Source organism: Rana temporaria, chromosome 3 (assembly GCF_905171775.1).
Source record: "Rana temporaria chromosome 3, aRanTem1.1, whole genome shotgun sequence".
Classification (NCBI taxonomy): Eukaryota; Metazoa; Chordata; class Amphibia; order Anura; family Ranidae; genus Rana; species Rana temporaria.
Genome location: NC_053491.1, coordinates 229,722,972 through 229,741,673, shown reverse-complemented (window position 1 = coordinate 229,741,673; position 18,702 = coordinate 229,722,972). Strand labels below are relative to the sequence as shown.

Here is an 18,702-nt window from a genome sequence, read left to right as displayed (position 1 = left end):
AATGGCAACCCTAATCACAGGTAGTGTTACTCACTGTGTCTCTGGCTTCACTTTGTCTCTGACTTTGTGGTGTCCCATAGCAGTGACACCTATGCCGAAATCAGGAGATAGGGTCTCCTCCAGCTCCTCCCACTTCTCATTCCTCACCAGCCAGCTGACCTCTAGTCTCTGCCCCCCAGCCATGCCATGAACTGAATGGGTGGCTGCGAAGAGACTGAGTATGTGGCCGCAGGCTCCAGGAACAGCCCAGCGGGGCAGCCATGAAAAGGCTGGGAGAGCGGTGTGGGATTCAGGAACAGCCAAGGATTTGTGACCCCTGGCAAACTGTCATTCGACCCCCAGGTTGAGAACCACTGCTCTAACCTGACTTGGAGCTGTGTAAAGTACATTGGGTGGACATTGTCATATAATATAATATTTTTTAACATACAGGTCATTCTCAAAAAATTAGCATATTGTGATAAAGTTCATTATTTTCTGTAATGTACTGATAAACATTAGACTTTCATATATTTTAGATTCATTACACACAACTGAAGTAGTTCAAGCCTTTTATTGTTTTAATATTGATGATTTGGGCATACAGCTCATGAAAACCCCAAATTCCTATCTAAAAAAAATAGCATATTTCATCCGACCAATAAAAGAAAAGTGTTTTTAATAAAAAAAAGTCAACCTTTAAATAATTATGTTCAGTTATGCACTCAATACTTGGTCGGGAATCCTTTTGCAGAAATGACTGCTTCAATGCGGCGTGGCATGGAGGCAATCAGCCTGTGGCACTGCTGAGGTGTTATGGAGGCCCAGGATGCTTCGGTAGCGGCCTTAAGCTCATCCAGAGTGTTGGGTCTTGCGTCTCTCAACTTTCTCTTCCCAATATCCCACAGATTCTCTATGGGGTTCAGGTCAGGAGAGTTGGCAGGCCAATTGAGCACAGTAATACCATGGTCAGTAAACCATTTACCAGTGGTTTTGGCACTGTGAGCAGGTGCCAGGTGGTGCTGAAAAATGAAATCTTTATCTCCATAAAGCTTTTTAGCAGATGGAAGCATGAAGTGCTCCAAAATCTCCTGATAGCTAGCTGCATTCACCCTGTCCTTGATAAAACACAGTGGACCAACACCAGCAGCTGACATGGCACCCCAGACCATCACTGACTGTGGGTACTTGACACTGGACTTCAGGCATTTTGGCATTTCCCTCTCCCCAGTCTTCCTCCAGACTCTGGCACCTTGATTACCGAATGACATGCAAAATTTGCTTTCATCCGAAAAAAGTACTTTGGACCACTGAGCAACAGTCCAGTGTTGCTTCTCTGTAGCCCAGGTCAGGCGCTTCTGCCGCTGTTTCTGGTTCAAAAGTGGCTTGACCTGGGGAATGCGGCATCTGTAGCCCATTTCCTGCACACGCCTGTACACGGTGGATCTGGATGTTTCTACTCCAGACTCAGTCCACTGCTTCCGCAGGTCCCCCAAGGTCTGGAATCGGTCCTTCTCCACAATCTTCCTCAGGGTCCGGTCACCTCTTCTCGTTGTGCAGCGTTTTCTGCTACACTTTTTCCTTCACAGACTTCCCACTGAGGTGCCTTGATACAGCACTCTGGGAACAGCCTATTCGTTCAGAAATTTCTTTCTGTGTCTTACCCTCTTGCTTGAGGGTGTCAATGATGGCCTTCTGGACAGCAGTCAGGTCGGCAGTCTTACCCATGATTGCGGTTTGGAGTAATGAACCAGGCTGGGAGTTTTTAAAAGCCTCAGGAATCTTTTGCAGGTGTTTAGAGTTAATTAGTTGATTCAGATGATTAGGTTAAGAGCTCGTTTAGAGAACCTTTTCATGATATGCTAATTTTTTGAGATAGGAATTTTGGGTTTTCATGAGCTGTATGCCAAAATCATCAATATTAAAACAATAAAAGGCTTGAACTACTTCAGTTGTGTGTAATGAATCTAAAATATATGAAAGTCTAATGTTTATCAGTACATTACAGAAAATAATGAACTTTATCACAATATGCAAATTTTTTGAGAATGACCTGTATTTGAACAAGCTAACATGAGATCCTAATTTAGTTTAAAATACTGACTACAGAGAAAGGTGAAATTCTCGAACAAGTGACACATAATATTGATATAAAATATTCATTCTCATTATCTAAATTAACAAAAATTAAGATGTGTCATATAGAAAAACTAAGTACACTCCTACATTTACCATCTCTTCAAATCCATGAAATCAGAGTCCAGTGTTCCAGATTATGTGCCAATGATTAGAGCCTCCCTGGGGAGTATTCAGATGTAACCCATCTTATCTTAAATTGAAGACTACAGTTTGACTGTAATCAGGTAAACACTGGGCCTTCTGGAACAATGTGCGTAAGACAGACCAATCAAAGATAGAGTTGTTTGGTCACAGTACCAGTAGAAGTGGTTACTTCAAACCAGAGACTGTATTTCAGGAAAATAACATCCTAATAACTGTGAAGGATGGTGGTGGAAATGTTAAGGTAGGGTTGCTTTGCTTCTTCAGGGCATGGGTTGCTTGCAGTTAGTGAGTCAACTACACGAATGTGTAGGCCACCTGTCCAAAAGTTGAAGTTGAACTAGAGAGGAATCTTCAACACAATCATTTTCCAAAGCACACTAGCAAATCCACCAAGGAATGGCTCATTTTGAAGAAATAGAGGGTTATGAACTGCCCTAGTCAAAGCCCTGGTTTGATTCCATTAGCATTTTATGTAGGGATTTTAACATGAGCAGTTCATGAAAGGAAACCCACAAACATCTTGCACCTGAAAGAATGTTACATGGAGAAGTGGTCAAAGATTTCACAGAGTCAATGTCAGAGACTGGAGGACAAAATGCCTGTAAGGCCCCATACACACGACCAAACATGTATGCTGAAACTGGTCCACGGACCAGTTTCAGCATACATGTTCGGTCGTGTGTAGGCGCGAGTGGGCAGAATTCCAGCAAACATTTGCCCGCCGGGCCTTTTCCCAGTGGGCAAATATTCCTGGACTTGTTTTAAAACCGTCCGCTGGAATCCTGCCCGCTCGGACATGTATGGTCGTCTGTACAGACCTACCGTACATGTCCGAGCGCCCTGTCCCTCGCATGCGTCGAATGACTTCCACGCATGCGTGGAAGCATTTAAAAGGCAGGCCCGCCCACGTCGCCGCGTCATCGCCGCGTCATCGTCGCGGCGACGGCGCGGACACGCCCCGCGTATTGTTTACGCGCGGAGTTCTGTACGATGGTTAGTACAGCCATCGTACAGAAGTCCCCGGGCAGACATGTACGGTGAAAACGGTCCGACGGACCGGTTTCATCGTACATGTTTGCCCGTGTGTACCCGGCCTAAGAAGCAATTTCTGCTAAAGGGGACTATACCAGCTTTTGATGCAATGGGTTACCACAGTACACCATATCTCTTATTTATTTTTTGGTTGAATAAATGATTCAAAAGACGATTTTGTCTGTGTTCTTAATCAAGGATATCACCTTTATCTGCAGGCACTGAATAAATATAATTCTGAATAGGAACTTTGAATACAGATCTATTGTTTGCTGGTTCAAAGATCTTGAAAATGTCAGAAATCTCCATGGGCATACTAGATGATTTCACATTGCTGTATTATCAAATGTTTGGGAATGTCAGTTGCATCATAATTGCTGTTTAGTAGGCATGTGCATACATTTTCGTCCGAATTTCGGGTGTTTTCTTTATCGTTTTAACAAACAAAAACGAATGCGCAGAATCCGAAATCCGAAAGATGTGACATAAAAAAAATGCTTTATTTTCGTTTTCGTTGCTACAACAGTTCGATATAGATAGGAGATTTGACATGACGCTGACAATAGCAATCTGTGTCTATCGAACCTGTGGTCGAATGTGCCTAACCTTAAAAAAAGATTTGACATTATAGAGACAGTGTTGGGGAAGACCATTCGACATGAACGATGAAGATTCTACGAAGCAGCGAAAAATATACAAATGTTGAATCTGCCATTGAAGGCTTTCGGTGTCTGTCGAAAGTTCTAAGAAGATTCGACAAGCAGCTAAACTGTACGACGCCGCAATCGTACATTTCCGGTCAAATGCTTGGCCCATAGACTATAGAAGAATTTGAATGTTGGTTGACTAGTAATAATAATTTATAAATATAATTATTACTAGTGTCATACAACATTAGAGTCAACCTTAAAGGGTCACTAAAGGGAAAAAAAAATTTGCGTAAAATTAATGTCTGCAAGGTAGACAGACAGAATAGTGTAATGATTCTGTTAAAAAACTAGTAAATACCTATTATATTCCTTCATCTATATCACCTCCGGCATTCTAGTTTATGTTCTCTCATTCACTTCCTGGTTTGCATCGTTTGTTCATGTAAGAACTACATTTTCCAGTATGAATTGCGGCACACCCAGTAATTCACACCTCCTTGAAGTCTCTAACACGCAGAGAGCGTCCTGCCGCACAGATGTAGTTCCCAGGAGGGGGTGAGCACGTTACTCACCACCACAGTAAAGCCTCCCATCATGGTGGTGAGTAAAATCAGACAAGCAGGAAGTGAACAGAACATAGAAGAAATAGAGCGACTTCTGAGCAAAAACGAACAATGAGGAAGTGAAAAGAGGAATGTCTGCAGGTAAAGGATGCTTATTATGAAAACAAAAAAATTCCTTTACAACCCCTTTAATTAATTCAGATTTTTTGACAAATGCAATTTTTACCGAAACAAAATGAATAAAAACGCATTTCGGGAGTAACTAAATAAATTAATTTTTCGGACGAAATTCCGAAACAAACTAAATATTTCAGTGTGCACATGTCTACTCTTTAGGTCCCTTTCACACAGGCTTTCTGATCAGGTCTGCCTGATTAAAGTTATAAGGTAATATGTTTTCAGATTATAGACAGTGACAAGGACATCATGTGCACACAGCACTTGTCCCCATTAAAACAAAAGCAGTGGGCGGTATTAAAAAAATCGCTCTTTTCTGTCATTGCTAGCTGTTCCACTCCTTCTAAAGCCTAAAAATATGAGCTCTTAGTCCCACCAGACTATGTTCTGAAGTTGCTGTCTCCTGATCTCTCCTGTTCAGAGCTGCAGCCTGCTAGTCAGGGCACAGTGGAAACTGTTAGCTTGTGTTGTGAATGATTGCAGCTTGAAAAAAAGCTTCTAATTTCACACACCGGCTTCTACACTAGTCCAACTTAGCCTAGTGTATTACCTGGCTTGTGCTGTTGTCAGCTTGTGTTTTTGTGCTCTTCTTGAGCTGCAATTATTCTTGACACAAGCTGAACGTTTTCTCTCTCTATGTTTCCTTGAACAACAACAGAAAGTCCAGATTCTGTGTAAACAGAAGAGGAGAGATGAGGAGACAGCATATTAGGTTTGACAACTTAGAAGGGATGGGTGGGGAAGTTGTGTGAACATTGTGTGCATTGCCTGTCACAACGCCTCTCCTCCTGAGCTGTCATTCAATACTCTGTCTCTGTTCCTCAATGTTGTCGGATAGCTAAGCAAGTGGGTGGGGCTAGTTATCCGACAACAAATCTCAGTAACCCCTACACAGATTTAGACGGAGACTAACAATGTGAATTAAAGACGGGGGTTAAGTTTGCTCACATTTGCAAATGTGTGCAAACTAAACTCTTGTTTTTAATGCATGCTCTTAGACAGGATCATTTGGTTGGTTGCATGCTGTTTAGTAAGTTGAGCTAGGAATTTTCTTTGGTTTAGTTTGACATGTTTTTTCTTTGCCTTTAACTGAAAACCATATTAAAAAAAAATACCATTTTATTTGTGTTTTCCTTTATGGGGACTTTTTTATTTTATTTCGGGTGTATTCAACATGCAAAGAACAATGTGCAAAGTGCAGTAAGGCATAGCCACCAGTGAGCAATCGCCTTTCCCTGAACTGACTTGAGGAAAGCAAAAGATAATTGCTTTCTCTGGGCTAATGTACATTTCACATCATAACTGCTCTTTGCACTGTTTTATTGAATAAATCCATTAGTGCAAAAAGCAGTGGTGTAGAGTAACTATGACAACCAGTCAAATCAGCTTGCAGCACATTAGAGTTAGCTATTTTCTAACTGGCTATATGCATTACAGATGACAATATCTCTTTGAAGTATGTTAATAAATGAATTTACATGTTTGAAATTAGTGAAAGTAATTGGTAGTAATAGTTACACTGACTGAATTCCTTGTTTCACAGCATTATTTAATCTGTAAAAAAATCCAGACTAAACAAATACCAATACAAACCCTATTAGCAGAATGTCTAATGCCTTGTACACACGACTGGTTTTCACGATGAGAAAACTGCCATTTTTTATATTGGTCGTGAAAACCAGTCGTGTGTATGCTCCCTAGCAGTTTTCTCAACGAAAAAACTGCCAGCAAAAAATTGAAACCAGCTCTCTTTTTTTTTTTTTCCCTGTTAACAATTTTGTCTCAGTTTCTAAAGTTGAGAGGACCACTAATATGCAAATGAGTGACCACCGTGGTATATAATTGTGAATCAGCATTGTGTGGAAAGAATGCTACATGGACATGCTAAAGAGAAGTGGCTGTACAGTTTTCCACAATCCGTATTCTTTCCATTCTTTATGTGTGTGATGTGACTGTGGGAGGCAAATGATTCCATGAGTAAGGTAATGCTGAAATTATAGTTTTACTTACTTATTACAGTGATTTACAGCATCCCCAGAAATCAGGTATGCATACTTAAAATGAGCCAAGCTGGCCTAATGTAAGTATGCAAAATATATAATTCCTGGAGTTCAACTTTAACTTCTTTTGACCTTGCAAAGGCAGAATGTCTCCACAGTTTTAAAAAAATTCTATGACTTGCCACTGCCAGTGATTGGTGGATGTCTCTTGAAAGAGATTGCTGCATGTAGCAGATTTCTTCCAGCCAATTAAGAGTTTGCTAAATAAATAAAAGTACCATGTGGCTAAGAGTATTGTAGAGTGCTCAGAGAGCTTTTAATATTTTTCTCATGTTCTGTTTTTCCTCTGACAAGGCATATCGCTCCAGCCATATTGGCACTTATCTTGCCCAAATCATCCCTACCAGCTTTGGTAGAGGTCTGCTAGCACTTCATGAGTGGCAGGTGTTCCCCAACATTTTCTGTGAGGTCTAACATCATCTATGTGGTAAGGACCTAATGCTTCTAAGGTGACATAATGTGGAGTCACTGGTCAATTAAATAAAAAGCTAAGAAACATTAAAATTTTAGTTTTGAAACAGGTGCCATGTGTAAGCTTGAAGTTTACAAAGTTATTCAAGTTAAAGACTCTAGAGTGCACTGAGGAGACACAGAGAGAGGACATAAGTGAGCTGCAACAACGAACCAGAAGCCAGATAGCAACACATGTTACAAGTGAACAATTTATGAACGTTATCTGAAAATGAGCTTCCCAAATGGCTGGTCATGTAGATAGACATGAAAAAAGATGATCCGTATAGGAAAGACCCAGAGAAGTTAAACAGATGAGGTGAGTGCGTGTCATTCAGGGCAAAGTGACAAAGACTCTTAAAAGCCCATTCCCCAACCCATTAATACTCATCTTTACCACACTCCTCTATTGATTTGTTTCTCCATTACAACCTAACAATACATCTAGTGCTTTTCTGAGTTAAGTGGAGCTTTTGACCTCCCAGGATGCAGTGATCAGGTCGGATCTGCCAATAGTCAGGCCTTAACACCATGATAAGAAGAAGGACCTCATTACCCTGTGTAAGCTCCAATTCCATTGAACATAAAGCTTACACAGGGTTTGACTCCCAGCTGACAGAGGAACAGAGCAGTGGGGGAGCGCTGTAAAGGTGACTATAAGTAGATCAGGGGTAAGCTTTCAAAAGGCTTTGACATGTTGCCCTGGATGGGCAAAGTGACAGATGCTTTTAAAAGACAGGTAAACCCTATGGCTCTAAGCTATGGGCGGTATTGTTATACAAAAAAAAAAAAACTGAGGGTGTGGTTGCCATCATCCCTTGTTAAGTTCACACAAACTAAAGTACCTCTATTTGATGGGTCTTTATTAATCTCCTTTATTAATTCTATCAATATGATTTTTCAAAAGTATACTCTGAGGTCCTGTACACACAGTCAGACAAAACCGATGAAAAAAGGACTGAAGTTCAGTTTCATCGGTCCAAACCGACCGTGTGTGGGCCCCATCGGTCCGTTATCCTTCGGTCGAAAAATTTAGAACTTGCTTTAAAATTGAACCGATGGACGCCTAACCGATCGGTCAAAACCAACGGTTAGTATGCAAAAGCATCGTTTCAAAACCCGCGCATGTTCAGAATCAAGTCGACGCATGCTTGGAAGCATTGAACTTAATTTTTCTCAGCACGTCATTGTGTTTTACGTCACCGCGTTGGACCTGATTAGTTTTTTAACTGATGGTGTGTAGGCACATCAGACCATCAGTCAGCTTCATCGGTTAACCGATGAAACAGTCCTTCAGTCTGTTTTCATCGGTTTAGACTGATCGTGTGTACAAGGCCTAAAGCCCCTAGTTTCCTTGGTAATGGCATTGTTGTATATATCACTTCTAGTTTTCCCCCACAAAGGTGATCTCCCTCTCTGTTTAGCGGGGCGGTGCTGTGCTCTTTGTGTGCTGTGGTTTGAAGTTTTCAGCATCGACTGCGTGCATGGCATTCATGGATAAGCACTTTGATCAAAAGAAAAACGCTGTGTAAGTTGCTTATGTGGTGTACAATATAAAACAGTGATACATGATTTGTGCAATTTTTTTTTTTTTTTAAATAAAAGGCTGTTTATATTGCAGACTAGTATATAATCCTTGAAGAAGCCATTTGTTGAGTTTGTTGAAATGTGTTGGATTTTCCAGCTTCTAAAGCCATGAAAATGTTTTGTATATGGTGAAGGTGCATAATAGCGTTTAGCTGGGGGATACCACTTGTTTTTCTGCTTGCTATTTGAGAACATGCCATGTGCAGTCAAAGTTCATATTTAGGCACTGAGCCATGACATGTATAATGTACCTGTGGAAAATGTAGTCCACTTAGATCAGTGGTTCTCAACCTGGGGGTCAGGACCCCCTTGGGGGTCGAATGTTGATTTGCCAGGGGTCAGCAAATCCTGGGCTGGTCCTGAAGCCTGTATGGCTCACCCAGTTTTTTTGCGGCCACCCCTGGAGCCTGTGGCCGCCCAGCTGGGCTGTTCCTGGAGCCTGCAGCTGCCCACTCAGCCTCTTCGCAGGCACCCATTCAGTTCATGGCATGGCTAGGGAGCAGAGACTAGATGTCAGCTGACTGGTGAGGAATGGGAAGTGGGAGGGAATGGAGGAGACCCTATCTCCTGATTTCGGCATAGGTGTCACTGCTACGAAACACCACAAAATCGGAGACACAGTGCGTAACACTACCTGTGATTATAGTTGCCATTAAAAGGCCTCCGGTAGCGCTAAATGTCCGTGGGTTGGGGGCGCAAATTACTTGTCTTGCCTTGGGTGCTGACAACCAACGCTACGAAAATTATTTTAATGTTAGGGGTCCCCACAACTTGGGAAATTTTATCAAGGGGCCATGGCACTAGAAGGTTGAGAACCACTGACTTAGATGCAAAGAGTGCTTAGCAGAGTTCTTTCCTAAAGCTGATTTCAATAATAAAAAAAAAAAAGCATTAATAGCATTCAACTTTCTGCATAGAAGAAAAAGAAAAGCTGGATTTTCTCTACTTCCTAGGGGAATATAGAAGACATTTCGAATGCTGCCTGGGGCAATGTAAGAGGTATGTTTGATAAAAGAGATTATATTTGGATACAGTAACATAGCTGATTCTATTTTTGATTTGATTTCAAAAACTTAAGCCAAAGCATGGTAAAAATAATGTGCTGAAAACATTTTTTTCTGTTACAAATAAATTCTAAAACATCTTCAGGGACCTACCTCATATCCTCCTGTTTGTGAAGTGTCAGGTAGATTTCATAGATTTTTCCACGAGGAATGGCATCTGGAGGTATAAGCAGGCTAAGGCCTGAGGTAAAATAGACAGACTAGCTCTAATGCATTGCCATATGTACAGTTTTGCACATATGCTGTATTTGACAATGAATACAGATAATGAAAAATGATGCACTTTAGAACTCTTTAAAGCACATGTGTACTAGTAAATTAAAAGATAACATAATTGAAAATGAAACAATGTGATGCTCTTTAAATATTCACAGTTATTTCTTAGCAAATGATAAAATACTGAACGCTTATTGAACTGTATCTAAAGCCAAAAATGTTTTACATTTCGAAATAGCGTGAAAGGGCTTTTATCCGGTTTTTATTGCTGTCTGTTTCACTGCTGGAGATATTCACCCTCTCTAATTTTCTTTACCGTTGACACTTAAAAAAAGAGGTCTAATGGGGAATCCTGCATGTGCTATAACTGGAGGTAAAAGGAGGCATTTCCAGGTTTCTACTTCCTACCAAACGCAATGTCCATGGACACCACACGTAGGTATTGTGCAGTGCTGTATTGCTGGATTATTGCTCTGCTTTTTCTTAGATCAGTGGAGGGCAAGTCGGTCAGCACCTCAGATACAGTAGAAACATGGTAATGTGGTCATAAATGTCCAGTATCTCTTTGCACATACCGGTATTTCTGCAATTTTTACCTTTTGCAATGTTTAAAATTGATTAGCAAAATTCACAAATGTTTCCTTCTGTACATTGTAAAAACACTATGGCCCGGATTCACAAAGCACTTGCGCCGACGTATCTCGAGATACGCCGCATAAGTGCAAATATGCGCCGTCGTATCTGTGCGCCATGCCCACAAAACTAAGATACGCCTAAAAACAGGCTTCATTCCACCGACGCAACTTGCCTACGCTGGCGTAGAGTGGCCGCATATTTATGCTGGACGCATGTGGCGCTTCCATTGATTTTCTATTCAAATGTGCAAATGAGGGAGATACGCGATTCACGATCGTACTTGCACCCAACGCAGGCTACGACTGGTGCGCGTAAGTTGTACGTACGGCGTAAAGTTATGCCCCATAAAGGAGGTGTAACTCAGCAGCATCCATGCAAAGGGCTGCACCAGGGAACACAAGCCTGCGTATTTTACGTCGTTTACATTGGACATGAATATGACTAGGCATAGGTTACGTTCACGCCGTAGGCAAGTGATCCGGCGTATCTTAGGCAGTTGTTCTGACGTGATTGTAAGCATGCGCACTAAGATACGTCCACGGGACGGCGCATGCGCCGTTCGTTATACGTATCTGTCTGGCGCTCGGCACATCATTTGCATGGGGTCACGCCTCATTTGCATGGCTCACGCCCACTTCCACCTACGCCGGCTTGCTCCTAGGAAACCTAGCGCAGTTTTGGAAAGAAAGTGCCTTGTGAATTCCATGCTTGCCTCTCTGCGCTGCGCTGGCGTAGCGTAAAGGAGATACGCTGCGGCGGCATTAATGTGCGCCAGTGTCTGTGAATCCGGGCCTATATTTTTAGATTAAAGTGGCCACAGCTAAATTTAGTAATGATTTAATTATCTTTTATACCAGTCATTACTGAATTGACAAATTTCCTACATAGCAACATTTTGAATCTCTAGAATACTACATACACTTCTCAATAAAAACCACAATTGGCAGGGTCCTGATGACCAATATCGTTGGTCAATTCAGGTGGCAGGTTACCGACTCACCTAATAGGGTGGAGTTCCTTATCAAAACAGGAGAAGTAGTCAAAATAAAAGGGGAGTGGGAATAGGACCATCAAGCACCAAAGCATCCAAACTTGGAGCCAGCAAATGCAGATCATTATGACACATGTTAAGGTCAGTGATGAAGGTAATGGGTTGAAATCAATGGGCTGGGAAAGGATATTGAGAAGGATTTTCTTCATATACCTCCACAACAGCATAGACAGGCAGTGTCTGTAGTAGTCAAAATAAAAGGGAGGTGGGAATAGGAGCCAAGGTGTCTTTGCCTTTAATGAAGTAAAAGGGACAAACTGCAGTTTAACCTGATATAACTTTATTAGAACAATTAGTAGAACATTTTTATTAATTTTTTCCCTTAAAAGGAAAACATAAACAATAGGACATTGCACATGGTAAAAACTGACAACGTTGTCAGTTTTTACCATGTGCAATTTCCTATTGTTTATGCTTTCCTTTCAATGAATTTTTTTTTAATACTAATTATTTTAATAAAGTTATATCAGGTTAAACCGCAGTTTGCTCCTTTGCTGTCCTGGAGGTATGTGAAGAAAATCCTTCTCAATATCTTTTCCCAGCCCATTGATTTCAACCCATTACCTTCATCACTGACCTTAACATGTGTCATAACGATCTTCACTTGCTGGCTCAGAGTTTGGTTGCTTTGGTACATAATGCAAGAGGGTCAGCATATAGATCAGTTCATCACTAAACGAGGTGTGTCTATTAACCACTTCAATACTAGGCAATTTCCCCCCCTTCCTGCCCCAGGCCAATTTTTAGAGCTGTCGCTATTTAAATGACAATTGCGCAGTCATGCAACACTGTACCCAATTTTTTTTTTATCATTTTGTTCCCACAAATAGAGCTTTCTTTTGATGCTATTTGATCACCTCAGAGGTTTTTATTTTTTGCTAAACAAATAAAAAAAGACCCATTTTTTTCTTTGTTTCAGTTATAAAATGTTGTAAATAAGTAAATGTTCTCCTTCACTGATGGGCACTGATGAGGCTGCACTGATTGGCACTGATAAGGTGGCACTGATGGGCACTGATGATGGGCACTAATATGCAGCACTGATAGGTGGCACTGATATGCAGCACTGATGGGTATTGATAGACGGCACTGATGAGCACTGATAGGCGACACTGATGGGCACTGATAGGCGACACTGATGGGCACTGATAGGTGGCACTGATGGGCACTGATAGGTGGCAGTGATGGACACTGATGGGTGGCAAGGATGGGCATCACTGTAAAGGAGGCACTGGCAGGCATTAATGATGGGCACTGATTGGCATAATCTTTGGGCACAAATTGGCTTAATTTTTGGGCACATTTTGTCATCCCTGGTGGCCATGAGTGGCATACCTGGTGGTCATCAATGGTGGTCATCCCTGGTGGCCCTGGAGGCATCCCTGGTGGTCCTGGGTGGGCATCCTTGGGGGAGCTTTGCTGATGATCAATCAGTGCAGACCCCATTGGGAGAGCGACGGATCGGCTCTCCTTTAATCGCGTCTGTCAGACACGAACGAGGAAAAGCTGATACATGGCCCTTCTTATTTACACTTTGATCAGCGGACAGAAATTGATTTTCTCCATGTCTTCGACCAGTGGAAAACAAGACTGCAGCAATGTATTAGTGCAAATGGGGAACATATTGAAGGGGACATGCATTAAATTTGTAATACATATAAATAAAGGTGAGTTATTTAATCAGTCTTGTTATTTAATAGACACACCTCGTAGTGGCCATAGATGTCTGTACCCACTGTTGAGTTTACTTGTAGAACATACACCTGAATGTAGTTGTGGTTTCTATCTGAATAATAAAGGGAGAAATTACCGCACTGCTACAGTAAGTGGGAGTGGGGCAGTTGCTAGCACTAAAACATACAGAAAAATATGTGACAAAAGGTAAAAATAAAATTGTGTAGCGCTAAAGGGGTGAGCAAACCCTGGTGGACAGGATGTATAAGAGTGATATAAATCAATATATACACAAGTAGGAAAAAATGTCACAATAGCAACATTGGTAAAAAAAAAAAAATGGGTATAACAGAAAGTGAATTGCTGTATATATGAGCATCTCAGCATAAGTGACTCATGTTGGTCCAAACATCAAGAAAATGTGAACGTAAGCTGGTCTTAAAAAGTCTAATGAAAAACTGCACACAGCAACAGATGAAATGTCTATGCGACAATGAGGTTGATATTAACAGATCTTCCAGCTGATTGGGAGGTGGGGTGTAGAGCTTGACGGTGCACTAAGGTATAAACAAGGAGACAATTCTATACAGATAAGTTGGATACTCTTAACGTGTGACGTGGACCCAAGGATACCCAGGATACCCCTGTAGAAGTCCTATAGGACGAAATGCATAGGGTTATACGCCTGCTGCCTATACTGCGCTTTTTTTTTATCTGTGATCACTTTGTGTAACCATTGCCGGATGTTTACTATGTTTTATCTGCCATTTTTATATTTTTGTTTGGTTCCTGTGTTTTAATAAACCCCTTTTTGGTTATTCTGATCTACGCCATGTGAGACTTTTTTTTGCTTTTTTACATGTTTTTTACATACCCTCAAGCTGTGGAGGAGTAACATTACAGCTGCAGCATACACCAGCAAGCTGCCGGGAGTTCATGAATGTGGAGGATCTCATCAGGATTTATGACGGGAGAAGCTACAAAACACTGACGCAGACATTGACGGGAAGAGCCTGTTGCAACATCACTCTTACGGAAAGGTATTTGGGTCCACGTCACACGGTAAAGCCTCGTACACATGATCAGTCCATCCTATGAGAACGGTCCAAAGGACCGTTTTCATCGTTTAACTGATGAAGCTGACTGATGGTCCGTCGCGGCTACACACGATCGGTTACAAAACCGATCATGTCAGAACGCGCTGACTAAAAACACAACGACGTGCTGAAAAAAACGAAGTTCAATGCTTCCAAGCATGCGTCGACTTGATTTTGAGCATGCACAGGTTTTTAACTGATGCTTTTGCATACTAACGATCGGTTTTGACCTATCGGTTAGACGTCCATCGGTTAAATTTTAAAGCAAGTTCCTATTTTTTAACCGAAGGTTAAATAACCTATGGGGCCCCACACACGATCGATTTTGACCGATGAAAACAGTTCTTCAGACCATTGTCCTCTGGCTATCCTATCGTGTGCACGCAGCCTCAGGCCCCATACACACGGGAGAATTTATCCGCGAATACGGTCCAGCGGACCGTTTCCGCGGATAAATCCTCTCGAGGATTTCCGCGGATTTCTATGCGATGGCGTGTACACACCATCGCATTGAAATCTGCGCCGAAATACTCTGGCGATGACACGGCGCGCCGTCGCCGCGATTATGACGCGGCGACGTGCGCGACGCTGTCATATAAGGAATTCCACGCATGCGTCAAATCATTACGACGCATGCGGGGGATCCCTTAGGACGGATGGATCCGGTGAGTCTGTACAGACCAGCGGATCCATCCGTTGGGATGGATTCCAGCAGATGGATTTGTTCTGCATGTCAGCAAATATTCAATCTGCTGGAATCCATCCCAGGGGAGATATATCCGTGGAAAAAGATCCGCTGGCGTGTACACACCATAGGATCTATCCGCTGAAACCCATTTGCTGGGATTTATCTGCGGATGGATTCTATGGTGTGTATGGGGCCTCAGAGTATCCAACTTATCTGTATAGGATTATCTCCTTGTTTATATCTTAGTCCACCATCAAGCTCTACACCCCACCTCCCAATCAGCTGGAAGATCTGTTGATTTCAACCTCATTATCGCATAGACATTTAATCTGTTGCTGTGTGCAGTTTTACATTAGACTTTTTAAAAATAGTTTCTATCTGAATGCATTGAAAATCCCATTCCAAGCAACAGTCTTAAAATGCACAAAGGGTACATTGTGTAGAAATTTCACATGCATCACGACTAACTCCAGTCACGTGTTTTCTTGATTTGTCTTAATAAAATAGGTTGAATCCCAAATACCAAACAAACATAAATAAATGGCAAGTTTACATTAACTAGGTGAGATATAATCCACACAAAAGAACACTTATTTTTAAATGCAAATCATAGAGCAGATCACTTTTTTGAGGCAGTGTTGCATTGCTGATTCCTTTCTAACAAGTGTAACAAGTTATTCAGTCTGCATTCTTAGTAGAAAGATTTTCTATGCCTGGTCTGCAGCTTTGAGAGTGGCCAAGAAAACAACTAGTTTAGTACATACCTGTATTTGGGATCTTTAGACGTCCTCCTAGAAAGTTGAAGGTTCCATATGCCATATTGTTGGATCCACGAGGCAGAGTGCGGAAATAGGTCTGGGTGGAGAGACGAGGCAAAGTGTGGCTATGCTCCCTTGGTATACCTGGTCCCATAGGTGGCAAAAGATGTCCATTTGTTAGCTGAAATTTATTCGCACCATCTTGACGTAGGCATAAGGATCCTTGGTAGGTCATCGTGGCTGTGCTAAGATCTGGCTGAATGGTTAACAAGTGAGCTTGACCTAATTAAAAAAAAAAACAGTGTCTAATTTTCTGTTCCTTAAGTACAGCTGTTATAAAGAAATATGATAACCTGATTTAACTGTACCACTTCAGATCATGTAGTATCGTAGCTATGTTCAGTGATGTAACTATATCAATGAAGGTTTGGTAACCTTTGGATTAGGGGGCAAACACAACTAAATGGACCATGTATGGTAGGGTAAGATTTCTGTGGGCAAAAAAAAAAAAAAAAAGAGTACCATGGTGCCACAGTGATTGGTGGGCATAGTAAAAGTCAATTGTTCCTAAAGGACATGATTTATTGTTATACAACTTTTCATATTTTCAAACATTAGTTTCCTTTGCATTCTTGGCATTTGGTCAATTGACATCTCAGAACTGCAATGACGTTGGTCATGAAAGACTCTCTCTGCCACAATCTGTCATCATAAGTCAGAACACTGATTGATGTTTGAATGGTAAAGTATCTCCACATACTTTAATTTCACTGGTACCCTAGTCCACCCCAAACTAAATATCCCTGGGACCTGGGCCTTTTCCTAACAAAAAATCCCATCTTCTATAACACTTTATAACAACTGCTACATCTAATATTTCCAACCCTTGCAACTCTTCAGTAGAGGTTCCCTGTTTCTGGTGTATACGGTATGTAAAATACTCCCTTATACATACAGTGGCCACTCTCCACTGCGAGAAAGTATCATTTAGAATCCCTTACACATCATATGGTTCAGACCACATCTATTTTGAGGGCAAGCATGTCTGAATAGTGGAGCATTTTCTATCCACAAATACCACTAACCGTTTTTACTCCAGGTCCATAGACAGAATAACCTGATCTTCCACCCCTTTGGTTTCCACGCGTGTCTTTAATCTTAAAAACAGACATTTAGCTATAGCATAGGGAGGAATTGCAAACCCCCATGAGCTGAGGCAAATGAGACATCTGTGGATCCTATTCTTACACCTTAGGCTATGATGTTATTTTATGTTGTGATCATTTACATTAGTTCTTCTACATTTTAGATTATTAAGAACAATGTTGGTTTTTTTTTAAACAGAAGAAGAAGGGGAATAAGGCTCTTGTTCATAACAAATAATCAAATACGTGGGGACTATTGTAGGCACTACAGACAAAGTAGACTTCAAGAAGTGTCAAATATTATTACTTTATTACATATCAAAATAAAATTTAATTGCTAAAATAGATGGCTTGTACAAATATAAAGACAGCTCAAGAATGTAGCTGTCAAAACATTGACCAAAAAAGCAGTAATTAAATGAGGCACCCAATGTGTTTTTTCTTAAAGTAGGGGCTTGGAATCTTCTTTAAAGCGGGGGTTCCGCTGTTTTTTTTTTTTAATCCTTCTACCGCTCTTACTTGTTTCAAATAACCACTCGTGTCTCCCAGTCTTTTAGCCCACAGCATCTCTTGTTTCCCAAAAAGGAGATGTTTTAAAATCCCGAGATGGACGTTTCCATCTTTACTGTGGGCACTGTGAAGCCCAGCAGCACGTCGTTCCGGCATACGGTAAATGCTGGCATCCCCGTCAAGCGTCGCCGTCAACACTGCACTGTTGCCATCACAACGGCCAGCGTCACGTGACCCGCGAGATATCACGGGATTACAGCACATAGCGCTGGTCCGGGCAAAATTTAATACATGCCCACTCCCACTGATTGACGGGAGAGAAAATGTTCTTTTGCCAAGGTAAAGATGACGATTAAAAAAAACAAAAACAGATTAGGTATTAACGATGGGTAGTGGTTTATCTCAGCCATACTTGAAATTTAGGGTAAACCTCCGCTTTAAGGATGCTCATATAACAGGTACAAAGGTGTTCTATATTTGTACAATGTTGAATGTCTCATTTAAGTACTACTTTTTGGTCAAGGTTTTGGCAGCTACATTCTTGAGCTGTCTTTATATTTGTACAAGCCATCTATTTTAGAAATTGTATTTTATTTGGAAATGTAATAAAGTAATAATATTCTACACTTCTGCTAGAGTCTCCTATGTCTGTAGTGCCTACAATAATCCCCACTTACTAAGAGTATATTTTGTTTCTGTTTAGACTGGGATGATGGAACTCTGAGGCCTTGTACTCACGGCAGGACATGTCCGATGAAAACGGTCTGCAGACCGTTTCCATCGGACATGTCTGGCCGGGGACTGCCCGGGGACTTCTGTTCGATGGCTATACACACCATCGAACAGAAGTCCGCGCGTAAACAATACGCGGGGTGTGTTCGCGGTGTCGCCGCGTCGATGACGCGGTGTCGCCGCGACAATGACGCAGAGACGTGGGCGGCCCGCCTTTAAAATGCTTCCACGCATGCGTCAAAGTCATTCGACGCATGCGAGGGATGGCGTGCGGCAGGACATGTACGGTAGGTCTGTACAGACGACCGTACATGTCCGGCCGGACAGGTTTCCTGTCCAATCCGCCCGAA

General features: G+C 41.7%; 1 protein-coding gene across 3 annotated transcripts in view; it reads right to left on the bottom strand.

Moving 5' to 3' along the window:
- UNC5A (unc-5 netrin receptor A) overlaps nucleotides 1-18,702 on the bottom strand; it is a 571,376-nt gene that overhangs the window by 84,490 nt on the left and 468,184 nt on the right. For all 3 annotated transcript variants that reach the window (XM_040344399.1, XM_040344401.1, XM_040344402.1), the window contains 2 exons: nucleotides 15,972-16,247; nucleotides 9,939-10,026 (listed from right to left, as the gene is read on the bottom strand). In XM_040344399.1, coding sequence (XP_040200333.1) covers nucleotides 9,939-10,026; nucleotides 15,972-16,247 — 364 coding nt within the window. The remainder of the gene's footprint in view (nucleotides 1-9,938; nucleotides 10,027-15,971; nucleotides 16,248-18,702) is intronic.